The 20,408-nt window shown below is 42.8% G+C and overlaps 1 protein-coding gene across 4 annotated transcripts in view; it reads left to right on the plus strand.

Annotated features, from left to right (window-relative positions):
- The window catches only part of GLI3 (GLI family zinc finger 3), a 278,995-nt gene that overhangs the window by 147,149 nt on the left and 111,438 nt on the right, over positions 1-20,408 (plus strand). For all 4 annotated transcript variants that reach the window (XM_077997988.1, XM_077997987.1, XM_015133673.3 and 1 more), the window contains one exon: positions 16,890-16,995. In XM_077997988.1, the coding sequence (XP_077854114.1) occupies positions 16,890-16,995 (106 nt within the window). The remainder of the gene's footprint in view (positions 1-16,889; positions 16,996-20,408) is intronic.

Here is a 20,408-nt window from a genome sequence, read left to right on the forward strand (position 1 = left end):
CACCATGCCCTAATTGTTTGTATTTTTAGTAGAGACAGGATTTCAACATGTTGGCCAGGCTGGTCTCGAACTCCTGACCTCAGGTGATCCACCTGCCTTAGCCTCCGAAAGTGCTGGGATTATAGGCGTGAGCCACTGCACCTGGCCTAGTGAATTGGTTTTGACTTGTTCCTGTATTCAGCAACTACTTACTGAATCCTGAGGTGTTAGGACTGAAGCAGCCCAGAACAGAATTCCTGGTTCTAACTGTCCTATCTAAACTTTAAGAGTCAGCATCATTGAAGAGCTAAGAACAGCTGAGTATCAACCCAGCAATGATTTGAAGGGCGGGCAGTGCAAGGGAGGTAGTGACCTTGAGGGAACTCCCGTGACTCCTTCCTGAAACTTCCTTTAAACCTGAAGACCCTTCTTGGGCACTGGCCTCTCCTGCTTGATGTCCTTTCTCTTTGTTTCCTTAATAGGATAATGCAGAATGAAAGTCAATTTTTGGTATTGTTTTCTGCACTGAAGAAGGGAGTTGGACTTTAGCGCTCAGTCCTGAGTTTATTTGGGGAATGTTCCCCTTTCCTGATATTTACCTCCTGAGGACCTCTGGCTTTGGATAAGAAAACAGTCTTTATTCTTTGGGGACAAATATTTTTCTGAAAGCTCCCATACAGGAGTGTTCTCTAACTCTTAAGTTTCCCCATTAATGTGTTTGTTTTTTTCTTTTGTAAGTTTGTTACATTACCATTTAATTACTCTTCATGACAGTATTAAATTTCATGAGTGATTTATAGTTATAATAGAGACTTGTATGATTTATTGCAGTTGGCATTTGAGGTTTACCAAATTCTTAAGAACCATAAGCACTGAAATTGCTTAATCTGACCCTGTCCAGAACAACCACAGCATGGGTGAAACCCCAAATTTAAGTATAATAGGAACAGCTGCACTACCCACCCCATTTTTATTTGATGTTACTGTCTACTATTGTGGTACCCGTATATGTGGGGGACAGTGGTGGTGGGTATATGTGTTTCTTACTTAGAAAAGAAACATATTTTTTACAGGCATGAGCCACCATGCTGGGCCCCCTTCTGTTTTTGAAAACAAGAGCCCAGCCAGGCACGGTTGCTCACGCCTGTAATCCCAGCAGTTTGGGAGGCCAAGGCAGGTGGATCACCTGAGGTCAGAAGTTCGAGACCAGCCTGGCCAACATGGTGAAACCTCGTCTCTGGTAAAAATACAAAAATTAGCCAGGCATGGTGCTGGGTGCCTATAGTCCCAGCTACTCAGGAGGCTGAGGCAGGAGAATGTTTGAACCCCAGAAGCGGAAGTTGCGGTGAGCTGAGATCTCGCCACTGCACTCCAGCCTGGGCAACAGAGCAAGACTGTCTCAATAAATAAATAAATAAATAAATAAATAAATAAATAAAATGAAATAAAATAAAAGATGAGTCCCAAATCCTGTGCCCTGGATGGATAGGTATAACATGTATAACCTGTCATCTGTTGATCAACCAAGGAGGTGACCCTGGTGCGTTCCTCCTGTGGTTCTGAGATAAAAGCCAGGGCAGTGCGGTGCCCACTGGACTAAGAGTCAGGGCTTGCCTGCTCTGCGACAGATGGCTTCAAACCTCAATGGGCAGCTGACCCTGACCCTGCCTTGGGGTCTCTCGCAAAGAAGGGCCCAGACTTTAACCTGCTCATGCTCAGCCCCCACAGTGTTTTTAGTGTGCCCCAAATCTTTGTTGGGAACAGCGTTGTCTCCACTCCTGAGCTGGAATCCTGACAGCACACCAAGGGCTTTGCGCTCCTGCCCTGGTTGTTGTCTTGAACTTTCCATCCCCGTGTCCTCTTGCTGCTCCAGCCCGTGTGTTTTTCTCAGGCACAACTTCTGGCTGTTGCTTAAATGAGTAACTATCTTAATGAGGTGTTGCTTCGTTATTTTCACCGGGGTAGGGGAGGTGTAGCTGCTCACTTTGGTGTTTTCTCAGATGACTTTATCCACTTGCATTTGCAGAGAAAAAGGTGTGCTCTTGGGCTCTGCCTTCTCCTGCACGGGTGGTGTGGATAATCCTCCAGGGTCCTTGGCCGCAGGGCAGATAATCTCTTCGGGGTTATCTGTTAATTACCAGTGAATGTGTGAAGTATTTGTGCAAAGGCTTTTGAAGTGAGCTCCACGCACTGTTGCCTGGGCCGCCACCGGCCCTGCTTCCCCAGGCGGAGGGTTTGGAGGCCCAGCTTGGTTCCCCTCAAGTGCTGGTGGTATTCTCTTGCTAAATTGTTTGCCTTTCTAATGAAGTGAACTGTTTGTTTGACTCTGCGGTAGAAGGTATTTAACCGGGGACTAAAGTAAACGTTGGAGACATTCAAATAAGCCATGCATATCTGTTTTGTGGAGGGAAGGAAAACAATTTGGCCTCACTCACCTCCGGGAAGAGTCGTTAAGGAACTGTTTAAATAATAAACTGAGCCGAGCGAGCGGATATTGCTGCAGCCCAGTCTGGGGCTTTTGTGCTAGTCCTGGCTGGCCTGGGAATTCCTCTGCAGCGGCCACGAGGGGAGAAGAGAGCGGTTGGATTCTTGCAGTTAGTAATTGTGATTTATTTATGTGTGGAGGGATATATTCTGCTGTATTCGATCTTGATTGAAACGAGCCCAATTAGCCCTCAGGACAGCGGGCCGGTAGATGGCGACTGTGTTAGCACAGTGTGCGCAGGCCCCAGTGGCAGCAAGAGAGCGTCGTCGTGGGGTTGATGTCTGGCCTGTGTCCTGCCAGATCCCGCCTGGCTAGGGACGTGCTGCCTGCTGGGCTGGGTCCCTGGTGCCTGGGAGAAATGTCTGAGGGACTGGGGCAAGGGGACAGAAGTGTAAGCCCGAGGCAGGGCCTGGGTGAGGTAGGAGACCTGTACCTGGGCAGTGAGGGCAGGATGTATGTGATCACCCAGTGTACCCATGACAATGTCTGTTAGCAGCTGTTAGCTTTTGTTGTCAGCAAGGGTGAAGCAGAGAAGGTTGGAGGTGGGAGTCCTTTTGTGGGAAATACAGTTGTACTCAAGACCAGCTCCATAGTTTGTGGGGCCCAGTGCAAAAAGAAAATGGGGAGCCCTTGTTGAAAAATTACTAAGAATTTCAAGATGGCTACTGCGTAACGTTAAACCATGCTCGGGCCCTTCTGACCACAGGCCCAGGGGCTGCACAGGCCCCAGGCCTCGGTAGTTGACCCTGCCGTAGCTTCCAGAGCACTGTAGTCAGGCAGATCTGAACTTGAGGCCAAGCTTTGTCACTTCCTAACTGACTTTAACTTCTTACCTTCTCTATCCCTATTTTCTCATTTGCAAATTAGGATATGAATACCTACTTCCTTGGATTGTCATGTGGTATAAACAAGAAAATATACGAAGAGTGTTTAGGGCAGACCTTAGCATGTGTGAGTGCTCAGTAAGTGATAGTTCTTTTCTGACCATATTTGTAGCTGTAACTTTTTTTCTTTTCCCTGATGGTTAAGCTGAGGACAGTGTCTGTCTATTGTGAAGTTCAGGAGACAGAGTGAGGTCCTTGCCACAGACCTGACTTAGGGTCAGAGATATGGAGGCATCTTCTTGGGTCTTATGATCAGAGAAGTCTTGAGGGCAAGAGAGAAGCATGGCATGAACCTTCAGATTACTTGCAAAGCTGAAGACACCCACATGAAGTTGTTGACTTTCATGGTAACTTAGATGTTTATGTTGAGGAAGAAGAACTTAGAAGGAACAGTGACTTCTTAAACGTGGGTACAGTCACGTGCTGCCTAAGGATATTCAGGTCAAGGACTGACCACATGTAAGACGGTGGTCCCATAAGATTATAATGGAGCTGAAGAATTCCTATCAGCGAGTGACATCAGAACATCATGGTACAGTCACTTCATTTTTCATAAATTTAGTGCAGCCTAAGTGTACTGTGTTTATAAAGTCAACAGTAGTGTACAAGAATGTCCTGCGTCTTCACATTCATTCACCACTCACTCACCGACTCACCCAGAGCAATTTCCAGTCCTACAAGCTCCATTAATGATAACTGCTCTCTACAGGTGTAGCATTTTAAAAATATTTTAATACAGCATTTTTGCTGTACCTTTTCTATGTTTAGATATGCTTAGATATACAAATATTTATCATTGTGTTACAGTTGCCTACAGGATTCAGTATGGGGACATGCTGCTGTACCGTTATGGCCTGCGAGCAATAGGCTATACCATACAGCATGGGTATGTAGTAGGCTCCACCATCTAGGTTTGTGTAAGTGCACTCCATGATGTTCACACAATGAAACAATCACCTAAGGGCATATTTCTTAGAATGCATCCCATTGTTAAGAGATGCATGACTGTTATTTAGAATTTATGAACCACCTTCACCTGTGTCACCTGGGGCCTTGTACAACTTTGTGGAGTCAACAGAGTTAAGTCTTACTGGCCTTATTTTACGGATGAAAGAAAAATTATATTATGGCTAGAGTGATTATCGTAATTTGTTTTTAAAGAAATCTAGAAAATATGTCTTTAAATGTGGGGGACCTTTTCAGCTGCCTTGGGCGAAATGGAGAGCAGATGGATTCCCATGGGAAGGGTGTACCCAGCCAAGGGTCACAGCATGCATCATTCAGTGTGCTGAGTGTTTGGCCTTTTCCTGATTTTGAAGACGGGGAAACTCAGGAGAAAGGATGGCTTTTCTAAGGATTCATATTGAGGGTGATAAATTTTGTACAAGTATATATTGGTGTCAAGATGACCAGTAGGTTGCCATCAATTTGGTCTGTTGCCTAGCGTCAGTTATTAAATCCACGCTTTGTTTTAAATGCTTTGTTTAAATCCCGTATTATCATGCTTCAAGTCTTTAGTAACACTTGCAAACAGCAAAGAAGCGTGAGAAGCAGTCTTGCACTTTTGAAATGAGTGTAGGCCACACTCTCTGATTAGTGGAAACTCATTGAGAAAGTGCAGATTGGGGTCATCTTTGTGTGAGTGTGTCCGCTATTACGCGTCCATGTGTTGAGGCTGTAGTCCTCAACTATGGCTATAGTGATTATCGTAATTTGTTTTTAAAGAAACCTAGAAAATATGTCTTTAAATGGGGGAGCCTTTTCAGCTGCTTTGGGCGAAATGGAGAGCTGGGTCCACACCTAGGGCTGTAGGTGTGGACCCAGGTGTACAAGGTGTAGATGCAGATTCCAGAAGTAGACCATGTTCTCTGTCCTTAGGGGCCCTTGGAGCACGTGGACATCATTGACATCAGATACCTACCAAATATAGTTTATGAAGACTGAGCCCCATGCATTTGGTCTAGAAGCCAGGGGTCACTTTGTAGAGAGGGAGGAGAGGACTCAATGGAGATCACATTAGAGCCTGAGTCTTTTTAGACAAGGTGAGCAGCTGCTGAGTCCAGATGAAGGGCCAGTGAGATCACCCACTGAGGCTACAGAATCGGAAGTGGGCAAGCAAGAGAGCTTGAGGCCTCAGGGAAGCACAGGCAGCAGACAGCCAGCAGCCTTGGCTCAGTGAAAGCAGCCTCAGGACCAATGCCTCCCCAGGGAGGAGAGTCCCCAACAGAGCCCAGCTGAATAGATTTGTTGATACCCCCAAGCCTATCATCCTCCCCAGTCCTAAAACAGAACGCTGGCAAACCGAATTCCTCTAGGGTGTATCTGAGCATATTAGCTTGTCTGAACTGCAGGAATCATGGAGGGGAAGAGTAGGAAATGAGTGGCCCCCGCCTTTTATGGGCATGGCAGGCTTGCGGGCCCAGGCAGGGTGCCTCTTGCCTATAGCATAGGTTAGACATCCAAGGCATTACCATAGGAGCAGGTGCTCTAAGGGGCGGTCAGTCAGAGATAGTCTGAAATTTATTCAGCATTCCAACTGGAATTAAGCTAATAATCAAGATAGGAAGCCAGATGAGATAGCAAGGAAGGGAAGGGTAGCCAACAAGAGAGGAAGCCACTAGTGGGAACTTCAGAGAGTGGAGCTTGGAGTAGTTCTGAACCAGCCTGCAGGCAGCTGTGGGGCTTTTTATCTGCACATCCAGGAATGAGTATGAGGTAGCTGCAGAGTGGACGGTGGACTTGAGAAGGCATTCTAAAGAAGAAAGGTATTTCGGATGCCTTCAGATGGTACCATTTGATAGATGCTCACATGGCCAATGTCTTTGAGGTGTGTATAAAATGTGCAACTTGTGGCTAACATAGGGTTGCAGAGAAAGGAGAAACAGAAGAAAAATGGGGAATGTTTTCCACTTGTACTCCCATGAGCCAAGAAATGTGAAGTGGATTTTTTTTCCTTTGTAAGCAGTGGGGGATTCTCTCCCTTTTCTATCATTTCCTTGCTCTTCCCTTCAAGGAAGCCATGTTGTGTGCTTTATTATTTTACAGTCATGGTGAAAGAAACCCTTAAAACAAACTCTTTGCTTAAAAGCTTTGTATGTTTCTGCAAACAGTGATGCTTCTTAGACAGTGAGGGTTCAGAGTTTAAGGGACAAGAAAGTGGAGCCTTTTAATGCTCCCAGTGTGCAATAAACATGCTGGAATTTCAATGGATTCCACAGCGTAACAATAATAGCATTAAGTACATGCCAGAGCCTTTGATGTTATTGACAAAAAAAAAAAAAAAAGTAGGTGGTGGTGGGGGCAAAGGGGCCCCTGTCATTTCTGTCATGAGCTTTTAAACTTTTGACCTCCAACCTTTTGTGTCAAAGAGCTTTTTCCATACGGGTGTTAGCAGCCTGATCAAGTATCCTGAATTCACCGGAGCCATCAGTGTTTCCCTGATGGGAAAGGGCATTCCGAGTCTTGGAAAGATCCCAACCAGGAGTGTCATTGCTGAGCGCCCACCAGTGTCTGCCCTGTCTTAGAGGTGGTGGCGTGGGGTAGGGTGGTGAGGTGCCCACGTGAAGTTACTCACTGCCCAGCAGAAGGCAGGCAGCCTGGTCAGGCTGGAAGCTGCCCTAAAGAGTGCTAGGATTTGTTCCAGGGTGTGCATGCATCTGCTGGGCCTTGGCCCTGTGCTCACTCTGAACATGGGAAGCATGCAAAATACTGCACGGGGGGATTCCAAAGAGGAGACAGCCCGTACCTGTCGGTTCCCCTCATTTTGCCTGTTGTTAGAGGCTCCTCAGGTAGATGGAAGTGTCCCGCAGTTTCCAGGAGGGATGGCTGGCTCGGTCTACCACTCGGTAGTAGAGGAACTCGGCCTCACTTTCCTTTCATGTCTTTCCTCCCCCTTTTCACCTTTCCTAGAACAGACATTTATTGAGTTCCTGCTGGGTATACACAGACAAGTGAGCCTCTTCTGCCCTCACACCCCAGAACTCCTGGGAGGGAAAGAAGACAGTTCTGACCCATGGGTATGTGCACCCCGGCAGGGACTCATCCTCATATTGCCTGGCAGGAAAGGCAGTGTGGTGTACTCACCCCCATGGCTATGCTGGTATAAGCTCCGTATTCAGTAAACACGTGCTTGTCTGAGGGACAGCACTGAGGATGAGCACAGGGCCCTCAGAGGGCAAGGCGGTGGGGAGGACACAATGAGAGTCCAAGTAGAATTCCTCGGGTCGTCCCTACTGGTTCCAGCCAACCTGAAGGGAGGTTATGGAGAAGGGAGGAAGGAGCACGCAATCCCACAGAGCCCCTGGGAAGCCTGACGGAGCGAGAGGTGTTTGTGTTGAGTCTTGAAGAGGGGGTAAGACTTAGGTAAGAGGGAATTTGTCCTCAACTGAGGGGACACCATAAGCCATGAAGTGCATGGTACCTGAGGGGGCACTGACTCTCGGATGGGGAGGTGTCCTGGATGGAGCTTGGTTGCTGGGGCCTGAAATTCATGGTGAAGAACTTGGACTGGAGTGGGCTGGGCCACTATACATTTTGGGAGAAGGGAGGGATACAGTTCAGACTTGGTTTTAGGGATGCTGGTGTGGGGAGTATAGTTTAGATAAGAGATGATAAAAAGCCTTAACTTTGACTTTGTTGTGTCAAGAAGTAGAACCCTGGTTCTGAAGTAAAAAAGACACATTACTGTACTACTGTCTCCCCATGTAACACTGGAGAAGGTCAGTTTCCCTGTCCATAAGAATGGGCGTATGAACAGTACCTGCTTCTCAGGGTCAGGCCGTAGGAAGAAATAAACGAGGTGCGTCTAAAAGGCATTGCACATGCCTGACCTGCATTAAAGTATTCAGTGAATTGCACTTGTGTTTGTCATGATTTGTTTTATTATTTTTATTAATTACTATTTATGGGGCAAACCTTGGAAGACCTTTAGCTGTTGATTGACAGGAGCTACAGATGGAGTGGATGGTCCGGATGAAAGAAGCAGAGTCAGTAATCCTTCAGAGCTTCTTGTCTGGTGTTGAACAAAATGAATGTGCCTCATTCATTTCTTAATTGCTACAAAGTTGCCAACCAGCACACTCTTGAAATACTGCTGGTCTTCCAGAGACTTCCAAATATTTCTGGAAATGATTCTTTATGATTGGTGGCAGCATTCTCTCTTGTGCAACTGTGAAGACAAGGGTAAACCTCTTGATATGCTGAGCCTCAGCCCCGACAATCTCTGGCAGGCCTGCATTTGTGCTGCCTGAGAGCTCCCCAGGGTTGCTGTCTCCAAAGCAGGATTGATAGTTCATGAAGGTACCTGGGTTTCCCCGGCCTGGCAGGGATCACGTTTGAAGTGCCAAGTCTGGTGTGCTCTGGTATTGGAATAGAAAGAGCACCAAACTTGCATCATAAGGCCATAGTTTTATGCAACACTGGGTAGATCATTTAACTTCTTTGAGTAGATAATAAAATTTTCCCTTCTTGGTTCTCAGGATTGTCTTGATAATAGAACTTAAAAAGAAACAAGACTTAGGAGAATAATGATAACGCTTTGGGAATGCTTATTTTATGTCAAGAGGATTCCTTAACAAGATGTATACTATTATAAAACATACTATGTTATTTTGCTTTCACATCTCGCTACTTGCTTCTGCTAATTTTGCAACACTGAAAGCTCTTTTTGCAGCAGATTAATTTTTAATAGAATACACCTTCCAGACCTCCCCTTTGTGGATCAATTGTTGGTTTCCTAACTAAACCAGACTTAGTTTAAACTTCTGATTCCATTAAGAATCCCAGTGTACTGAGAAGGATAGATCACTTGAGGTCAAGAGTTCAAGACCAGCCTGGCCAACATGGTGAAACCTCGTCTCTACTAACAACACAAAAATTAGCCAGGTGTGGTGGTGGGCACCTGTAATCCCAGCTACTCGGGAGGCTGAAGCACGAGAATCACTTGAACCTGGGAGGCAGAGGCTGCAGTGAGCTGAGATTGTGCCACTGCACTTCAGCCTGGGCAATAGAGTGAGACTCAATCTGAAAAAAAAAAAAAAAAAGAATCCTAATGTATATTTTTAGAGCTATAACTGTGAGTTTTGAATTTTGTGATACAAAAATACAGTCTTTGATGTAAAAATTTGTCACTAGTAACTAATTTCCATTTTTAATTTGCAAGCGTATTTATTGTCACTGAAAATACACCATTAGCATATTTCAAAGTAAACAGATTTGTCACTTCTAAGTGATTCCTTATATGTTTGCATGTGATTTCCCTGAGAGAGTTCTGCAGTTCAGCTAGAATGATGTAAACCTTTCTTTATTTCTCTTTGCTGCATTTCTCTCTGGTTATTTTTTCTCTCTTATCCTGGCAGGAAAGCTGAAAACAACAAAAATGTTGGATGCATATATGTGGAATCACAGGCAAGACACATTCCAGAGTCTCTGTTTGGAAGGATATGGTTGGTCAGCCAGTAGGTAGATGTGGTTCTCTTTCCACCTTTGCGCATCCACTGGATGTGATCTTGAAGGGAGAAACATGCAACTTAAGGACAGAAGAAATTAGAAGTTTCCAGAAAGGGGCGAGATCAATTGTTGGTTCACGACTGAGGACATACTTGAAGCAGTAAAGGCAGAGGTTTCTTTTGTCAGTTCACTTGAGGAGGATCATTTGGCATTTTCTTGTGGGAAACACATGATCATGTTTGTTGAGGAGCACAGCAGGGATCTATTTGACTGTTTAAAAAAAAGAATGAATTGTAGGTGTGACCAGAGTGTGGCGATGGGTAGCATTTAGGTCTAAAATACTAATTAATTTAATAGTCTGCATTCTTACACAAAAGAAATGATAAAAAGCTTGTTATTTGAGTAGCGGGGAATATCCGTGGAAGTTTATACACCAGGAGTTAAGACTGTTGGGTAGTTGCCAGAAGTAAAAGCTTACTGGGTTTTAGAAATAGCTTAGTTTTTGTTGTTAATTAGTGTTTTATGTAAACTTGTATTTGTTTTACTTAATTTATAAGATAACTTCAATTTTCAAATGCTTAGCTACTGCTATTATTGCTAGATTTATGGTTAATTTCATCAATTTTCTTGAAATTTGTCTACTTGTTACAGGTTTTGCTAAAAGTAGATGAGATATCTCTTTATTGATTGATGATTAATATGAACACTTTTACTATATTAAGTCAGTCACACAAGTTGGCATTTAAGGAAAGTGCATTGAAAATATTTGACGTACCTAGTGTTATTGCTTAAACAACACAATAAAGAAAAAGTTGATATTTTTTTTCGAAATTAATAATTTCTGCAAATTACTTTATCATGGTACACTGGAATAGGGTTTGTCAACCTTTTACCATAAAGGATAAGATAACAAATGTGTTAGGCCACGTGTTTTCTGTCTCAGCTGGTCAGCTCTGTTGTTGGTGTGGGAAAATAAAGCCATAGGCAATATGTAAGCAAATGAGTATGGCAGTATTCCAATAAAACTTTATTTACAAAGCAACCTAGGGTCCATCAACAGATGAATGGATAAAGAAAATGTGGTACATATACACAGTGGAGTGCTATTCAGGCATAAAGGAGAATGAAATCCTGTCATTTGCAGCAGCATGGATGGAACTGTAGGTCATGATGTTAAGTGAAATAAGCCAGGTGCAGAAGCAACTTGATCTCACTTATTTGTGGGACCTAAACATTAAAATGATTGAACTCAGAGAGATAGAGAATAGAAGGATGGTTACCAGAAGGTAAGAAGGATAGTGGGGGTTGAGCAGGGAGTGGGAATGGTTAATGGGTACAAAAAAAAAAAAACAAGAAAGATTGAATAAGACCCAGTGTTTGTTAGCACAGCATGGTGACTATAGTCAAAAGCAATTTAATTGTACATTTTAAAATAACGAAGAGAGTATAATTGGATTGTTTATAGCACACATAATAAATGCTTGAGGTAATGGATACCCCATTTGCCCTGATATGATTGTTATGCGTTGCATGCCTGTGTCAAATTATCTCATGTGACCCATAAATATGTACATCTACAAAATTAAAAAAATTAAAAATAACTTTATTTACAAAAACCGGCCCACATGTGATAGTTTGCAGATTCCTGCTATAGCATATACTCTTCAAGTTAAGGCTCCTGCCATTGTGTAAAGTGACAAAATAATAGATAATTAAAAAAAAAGATTCAGAGCATTTTTACAAGATTTCTAGAGTATGCTAGAACCACAGCTTCTTTAAACTTGCATTACCCTGTGGAAGATCATATAAATAAAATGTCTCATTCTGATGACTCTGGAGGAGTTTCTAACCCCATGTCATATGCTTGTGAGACCAGAAAAAAGATTTCTAGTGCTCCATGAGGTGATGCCATGGGAATCCTGCCCAGCAAGTCCACAGCAGGGCCCTGTGGGGTCGCACTCCTTAGATTCCACTCACAGAAGATCATGGCGGGCCACAGACTGCCTTGCTCAAAACGTGTTGCTCTAGACTCTCCTCGTTAGGTTACCTGGGGTGTCCTCAGAGGGTGGATCAGCTCATTTCTGGTGCCATGTCATCCATAGGCAGGAATTGCAAGGTTGTCTGAGTTAGTAAGTCAGTCTGGGTCTTGGAGTCAGTCTAAATGGCCTCCCACAGTGCACTGAGCCCTGGAAAAAGGTCTTGCAGGCACGAGGATGATGACTGGAGAAGCTCCATGGTGGGAAGAAACAGTGATGAGGCCTGGGCTTCCTCTCTACTATCTCACTAGAGTGAGTTCTTGGCAGTCGGATCTCTCATTCTCTCTCTCCCGCTCTCTCCCTCTCCCGCTTGAGACATTTCACTTTATAGAAGCTGGATGGTGATTTTGGTTGTAGCATAGAGGATGCTATTTAATGATATTTCTGCTGATGGCAGATGATTGAATGAGTTTGAGGGGACTGGCCATTCCTACAGGCAGGACTAACTCTAATGACAGAAAATCATCTCTAGCTCTGATGTCGAGTCAATTCCAAGGCCAGTGTACAGACGACTTCAGTATTTAAATCACCCATGAGGACTTCTGCACTTGGCAGTTTACTCTTGCACTGTTTCCTGGGCATTTTCAGACCATTCAAGTATCATTTGGTGAATTACTCCTTCAGGGCACTAACTGAGAGACTTTGATCTCTCTTTTTTAATCTGCAATTTTTGTATGTAAATTTCAAACCTTAAAAGACAGTTTCCCAGGATGGCATCCAAGAGATCTTATAGCCTGAGGATACTAAAACTATTTCTTGGGAGAAGGATGCAACTAGAGATAAATCTCCAAGTGTCTTTCTCGGTTATTCTCTGGCTACAGGTTTTATGATCAACCCAGGCTGTTGTGAAGAGACCTAAAAATCAATGCCTCTCATTTCTAATGAGATCCTTAATGCCCAACATGATGACAGCCAGTGTGAAATGGAATACTGACAACTCTACCCAGCACAAATATTTTTGCTATGCATTTCAATTTAAACATGTGTCAAGCCAATTACATAGTTATAGGGTTTAAAGACTATTCCACTGAAGCCTGGGAGAGTACACACTCTTCAAATCTCTGTTTAGTGTAAGAGGACTCGGGCACAATAGTCAAACCTCTCGCAGGTCTGTAATAAATCATCTTTGCAACCATAAGCATGTACAGTTGACTGCTTACCACTGCTCCGCAGACCCACCCCCACCTGGAAGAATTTTAATTCCCTCAGTAAAATTGATTCCACCAGTTCTGCACATTATTCTCCCTGTCTTCCATTTAGCCCGTTAGTTTGCTGACAGTAGAGTACACAGCACTTAGCAGCTGGTTTGTGGAGCCATCAGTCAGGAAATTGTATGATAAATAGGAGGTAGCCAGGTTTCGTGGCACTTCCTTCTGCTTCAGCAGTTTTCGCCTGACTTTGGAGAAGTCATCATGTGGTGTTTTGTCAAGGGGCAGGGCAGGAGATGGCTGCGGCCCGGTAACTTATTACACATACGCTTGAGTTATGATGCGTCACAGCTGCGCTGCTCATGTGTAAATAATAAACCGCGAGCCGGGTAATTATGGCGGCTCTGGCGACAGGGGCCTGTTCTTGTCATGTGGGTTTTCTTGGACAGCTTTTTGGGCCAGTGATGGAATATGCCGCTGAGCCACATAGAAACGACAAACCTAGACGCCAGCGAGGCAAGTAGTCAACGTTTGAGGATTCAGGAGCATTTTTCGAGAAACGTGTTAGGATTAATATCATGGGATGCCACGTATGTTACAGGACATGCCCATACTGCTTTTCATTCTTCATTTATCCTGTTAAGCTATAGTCGAGCACGTCTTGAATTGGAAGAGGGGTGTTCCATTGCATTTTCCCAGAAAGTGGCTTAAGAGGTGTGATTTCTACTAATAACCAACACAAGGTATAATTGTCCACACAGACTTCTGCAATCCAGGAGAAGTTATTTTAAATTTAATCAAGAGGGGAAACGTAGAAACAGTGAGACACTTAAACCGAAACCAGATGTCTTTGGTCAAATCAGATCATATCCATTAATTTTCTGTTCTTTATTTAAACATAATTCTTGAATGCTGAATTCATAAATTTTCTTGGGATGTAAATAAACATTTAGTGCAAACAGTGTTATGAGACGCATCACCTACTTTCAGTCAGAATTAACTTTTAAATTCACAGAACACTGTGGACTCAACAGTGAGAAATGACTACTTAATACCCCAGTAATTGTGTTTTATGTTTTCCTCTCAAATTTATTGTTGCAGTGCTAGGTCATTTTCTCCTTTATTCTGAAAGCGGGAGAGAGGGTGAGAGAGAGAAAATTTAAATCCTGAAAGAATAATTTCTTGAAAATGAGAAGATGGCAGTGTCTTTTAAATGTGCGTGATAGCATTGTAGGTTTTCCTTGAGGAAGAGAATTTTATACTTGTTGGGTACACGCTTTTGATTTTATAGGATTAACTAGTTGGTCTTCCCTCCATACACATAATCACTGCAACTTCATTATAAACACTCATATAAAAGATCGTGACTGTTACTTCGGGGTATATGAGGCATACATTAAATGTGGAATAAATTCACACATTTTGAGCAAAAAACGTGGTTTTGTACGTTGTCATAATTCATAGTTGCACCCACATAGAGAAAACCAGATATGGTTGACGCCCACTTATCTGGTGGAGAGAATTTCATCATGCAGGACACAGCCAAGAGCCATGAAATAAAGAAGTGAGAATACCTTCCAACTCTGACATAGTTGTCAGTGTCCCTCAAAACAACCGCATAAACTGGTGCATGTGCGATGCCCTGAGGAGGTGGGTAAGACTTTATGAATGCTGAATTCACACCCCATTCTAGTAAGTTTATTTCTCTAATTGCCAAGAGCAGATGATGTGTGTTAAGTAAGAAGTCTGCAGGGGGCATGCATGTTTGCATCGGCAGCGATAGCTGAAAGTTGTGGAAGAGAAAGAAGAGCCACCCCCATATTTCATGGCCATCCACCCTCAGGTAGATTTGAATCTGATTGATTTGGGTTTATCTAAAAGTTTAAAATCAGTAAACATTCACTAGTATATGTCAGGCTTTCAAACGAGTGCAAAAGATGACCCCACTTGATTTTATGTTGTTTTAAGAAGGATGCACAATTTCCTTTGAAAATGGTTAAATGAGATAGAATGTTGGGCTCTACAGAGGGTGACTTTTTATTGTCAAGATGGCTGAGCTATGTGCAGCAATGAAGCTGCCAACATTGCTGAATAAACATTCAACTTAAACTTTCAAACTTAGCAAATCAACGGTCACAGAAATGACGGTGACAAAGTACAGTGAGTCACTGACATTTTCAGTAAAACAGTCCTCTGGGAAGTTTTCTAGATTCTAGATCTGGTGGTAAACTATAGAATTACAGCTTCAGGTCCTTCCCTGGTAGACCACAGAGCTTCTATGAATGCTATGCTCATCGTTTTTTACTCTTACTGGATTTTTTTCTTCGTAAACAGAGTCTTAGATTCTTGAAGGCAGCAGGGACAAAATCAAAACAAGGGAAGTAATGTACTATAACTTTAAAAACAGGTTTGTTGTGCTTATATTCTAGTAGTTGCTTGTTGAAGAAAATTTGGAAAATAGAGAAATGGATAGGGAAGAAAATCAAAACCACCTGAATTCAACATTACACACATCTAATAATCATCCACTTCTACCCAATTGGGACGGTGGTGTTGCCGACCTCAGGCGATGCAGCCGACTTCAGGGGGTGCAGCCACCTCTTAATCTGTGTATTTGGCATGGCCTCGCAGCCTCCCGCACCCCGTGGGGATGCTCTGTGCATTCTTAGGTGGTCAATCAGAACCTGTCCGCGGAGAGAGGGCCCCCTTTGGAATTGCCTTTAGAGACTGCTACCCTCAGCACCAGGGCGAAATAACTGGAAGCCGTTCTGAGGCTTGTTGGTGTACACATCAATCCTCAGCAGCGTTGGCTCTGGGCAGGCTCCCAGCATGACCAGTGTGGACCTGTCACATTTGAAGAATTTGCTGTCGTGTTTAGTCTCATAGCCATAGATGGAGTCAAACCTCCGGGTTTTGGACCCCTTCATTTTGCTTCTTGAAACTTGGGAAAACCTTGACTCATCAGTCATGCTTCTAATTATAAAATCTGTTAAAACTCTCTTCAGTTTTTACAGTGAATCACTATTTTTTTTTTTAATAAAAGTTTATTTTCAGAGACAATGGGTGTAAGTTACTAGGAATAAGTGGGGTGGGAGAGCTATTTTTAAGGAAGGGCACACACCCAGCAGCTCAGGAACCCAGAGCGTTGGACTGGGGAAAGGCGGAAGCAGGAGGGGACCTGGGTCCAAGATGAATGTTAACACTACCTTGGGAGGAATTCCCTGAGTTTGGCTCTAGATCTCTCGCTGTTGAGTGTGAGTGGGTCAGCTTTATCTCTTCCAGGCAGGCTGCACAGTATTTCTCTGGACAGGACATAGATTTGCTGCCTTTGTGTGGGGACTATGGAGGCCTAGCCCAGGCCAAGAAGGAGGGGAATATGTACTTAATTTTAAAAAATGAAACATATGCATGTGTGTATATATTAGCCACAGATTCTAGAGAGCCTTTCCACTCTTAAAAGTATGGTGAACGTGAGAAAAATGAAACTAGTATTTGTATTACAGTGTCTTTGTTTAAAACTTAACTTGACAATGTAGTTTTATTTTCAAATAAGTGTGTTCTAATCTGTTCCCCTTGGCTTAGTGGCTCCCTTCAGCCCTTCTCCTCTGGTCAGCCTATCTTTCAAGATAGGGAGCCTGTGTTGTTCCTCTCTTTCTTGCTTTCCTGTCTGGGTTTGAGCTGCAGTCAATCCCAGGCTTTACCTTCTCAGGTAGGTGCAGGCACTACTTACTTAGTCATACTGCTACAGTACCTCACAGAACCTCTTAACTAACCTTAAAGAGTTCTTCTACAAATTCTTAGATTAAGTGTAAGTAGTGAAGATACAATAGTATAGCAGTGTTGCTTTGTGAATCGGAATGCTATTTGAAAGTGTTCATTTGATATAGATTGGGCTCCCTCTTTTTTTCAGACCCTCCTCATCTTTTCCCTGCCTTCCATCCTCCTGTACCAATTGATGCCAGACATCATGAGGGCCGTTACCATTACGATCCGTCTCCGATTCCTCCATTGCATATGTAAGTATTAACACTTTCCTTGTTAATGAAATGGAACGAGATACTGGCTTTTACCATCTCAGGACTTTTTGTTAATGGCACGACCACTGGGCTTTGAAGATGTGATAGAAGTGTAAGATTTACTTTTGAAATATAGCAAGCCTATCTGTTCGTGGATTCACTGAAGCAAATCCCTGCTGTTTCCTGAGGAATGCCTGTCACAGTAGGTAGTCGACAAGTATTTCCTATATATTTTGCTGACGTGTGTTCTGTGGGCTGTAAATACTAAATTAAAAAGTAAAAGCCTAATGGAAAGTTACCACTCAGAATATGTATTTGGTCGACATTAGGTTTGAAGTTTTTTATGTTCAAATTTCTGTAACACGAAAGTCCTGTTCTGGGGATCACAAGGAATTGTAATGAAATTTTTATGGTAAATTTTCATAGCCCCTATGTAAGTACACCAAAAGTCACTTGATTGATGGGAATGTCACCCAAACAAAATGGCAAATGTGATCGAGCACATGGTTTACAGAAAGATAAAAGGAAAGAATGCTAGTGATAACATACATTAGAAATGGAAAAAGGAAATCTCTTGGAAATAAATACCATCTAACTTGGTTTGGAGGAAATAAAGGATGGTGGAGTTGCAAAGTAAAACAGTATTCTTTTGTAGTACTGTCCAGGAAACTGTCATGTACTATAATAATGGGAGCCACTCTCTGGGATGGGCTGTCCCTTGCTAACGGGCTTGATATATACATTTAGTCATATCTAATAATCACCCTTTATTTGGAGACAGTAAAGTTAGAAAAGCACAAATAATACTTTGAAGAATAATGCTGGTTATTCAGATGGTAGATTGCATCTCCATGGCTATTAGTTACAGCTGTGTAATTACATATTATGCCAAAGAAAAATGAAGTTGTTTTAAAACAAGTCCTCCTCTGTGAACAGAATTAATTGATATTAACAATCCTAACTACATGCCCAAGTACACATATAATATTTTACCAACAGTTTTTTGGATCCATCTCCCATTACTGAATTGTAATTTCAGAGCAGATTTGCCTGGAGGTAAGTAATAAATCTGTGTTGCAGACTTCTATAAGCATTAAAGGAGAAGTGGGTATTTATAGAGAGAGAATGCAGAAACTTGTGACTTATTCTTTGACTTTTCACTGGAACACAAGTAAGTATTTACAGGGTTCTGAAGCCTGCTAAAAATACCCTCTAATGAAACCAGGAGGCCAATTTAAAATTCCCTATACAAAGGGAAGGAAATTCCTAGTTCAGCCTGAAACATGACATGTAATTCACCCCGTTATACAGAAGTTTTATGGTACAGATGTGACCACATGGATCTCAGATGCGGATCTGCCCCATGGTTCAGCGCATGCAAGGACCAGATAGGCCTTGGAGACATGGATCGCTAATTCCTCCCAGACTGGAGCCTTTGTGATGTAGTTAATTTAGGTCAGATTTTCTATGGAATTTTGGAGTTCTTCATTCTTTCAGAAATGATGTTCTAGAGCAATTTTTAAAAACGAGTTTATATTACTCCTCTGCATTCATTATAGTTTGCCTTGTAAATAAATGCAAATATCAGTAAAAATCCCAAGTCTCTGTTCTATGGCAGAATATAACAGTAAGCCCTCCTCTAGCCCCCACTGTGTGTTCTAGGCCCTGCTTACTGACCTGCATTGGCCCATGGTGATAACATCACAAGACAAGATGGGTCACTTCTGGACCATCCTCATAGGCAGATTTGGGGGAGTCACATTTCAGGTGTACTGTTGAGCTGGGTTTTCTTTGGATTTTAGTTCTTCCTGCTTTTTATAGCCAAGCTTTGGATACTTTAGTAGCATCTGACTAAATCGTTCTCTAACAGCCTAAATGTATAATTATCAAAAAGATTGATAATATAAAGCCGATAGATAATCCTGAGCCTCAAAAGAGAAGTCCTGGAAGATTCCAAGAGGGAATATCATTGCTGCGGGCACAGAGAATGGTGAGCTTATGGGTTTGTGGCCTCCTGGGACTGCCTGGTTTTGATGCGTCCTGGCAGGGCCCTGGGTGGATACTATGCTTATGAAGTGGGCCCCAGAAAGCTGGAGCATGTCACGCACCTGTGTATTTGTGACCGACATTCTCTCTGCATTGGTCTCATTGGCCTTCCCTCTCTGCATGGTGAACTCCTGCTTATACTCATCCTCAAGGCCCCTAATTTAAGGGCCGTCCCAGAGACTGTTTTTGTAGCACCTTGCGTGTAGCTTTATTGTGATGCTTTTCCTCTTACTTGGTGATTTACTGTTAACAGTCACTGCTCCCTGCTAGTTTCGTAGGCAGTGCCCAGCACTTGGTCAGGCACTTTGTAAAAGATGCTCAGTGGACACTCACATTGGCCCAGTCTGAGAGACGGTGGAGGAGCAGTCAGAGAGCTCGAATTCCTGTTCTTGTGTTGCCACTCACTTGTGCTGTGGACTCTGGCCACTGACCTTTGCATGTGTTGGTTTCATTATATGGAGATGAAGCTGTCTGCTGTTCCCAGCTCTTCAGATCACAGGGAGAGTTCAATGAAATAATGTTCATGTAAGCACTCTGAAAAGCACAGAGCTCTAAACAAATGCTGAAAGTGGGCATTCCAGGCAGTGGGGGGGCATGAAAAATACTGGGAGTTTCTATTCTGCCCTTGCTCAGTTGTGAGTCCCTGGGTTGCTCTTGCACCTTCTGAGGTAGACTCAGAAGTAGACTCCTGTGATCACCTTGAAAGTGGAGGCTAATCGAGGCAAATGTGGCTTGGTTATAGAAATCTTGAAAGCATGTATTTGCTGAGGGGTGAATCAGTTACCTAGGAAAGTAAAATCATTTCATCCAAAACTTGAATTCCAAACTGTTTGCTATATAATTGTCTTATGGAAAATGAGATCAAGTGAACTGTACTAAACTTTTGCAATAAATATTTTTAATTATAAGAGGACAAAATTTGGAGATATTCTCATTTTGTACACCCAATTGTTCTTCTGGTGCCAGCTTTAAGAACTAAATTACGAGTCTCCTAAAAACAAGTATTTCTGTTGATGGAAATGCCGACAGATCTCTGTTTAGAAGAAGAGCAGGCGCTTCTATAATTATGCTATCATATCCTATCATTAAAGATTCTATTGAAAGAGGTTTATAAATTGCTCCTCTTTTTAGATAAACCACCCTATATTAAGGCATCAACGATATGGTGCAGAATTAAATTAAAATCTCATAAAATGAAATATGTTTCGTATTAGCTGTTTGACACTTAATTTGCCTCTGAATGAGTAGAGGAAATCACAAATTAACCTGCCTTTGTTTTTCCAACCATGGCTTATTAGGTGTTAGAACAACTGCAATTACAGACTAATAATAACCACTAAGCCTTATAAATATGTACGGAAATACGT

Source organism: Macaca mulatta, chromosome 3 (genome assembly GCF_049350105.2).
Source record: "Macaca mulatta isolate MMU2019108-1 chromosome 3, T2T-MMU8v2.0, whole genome shotgun sequence".
Classification (NCBI taxonomy): domain Eukaryota; kingdom Metazoa; phylum Chordata; class Mammalia; order Primates; family Cercopithecidae; genus Macaca; species Macaca mulatta.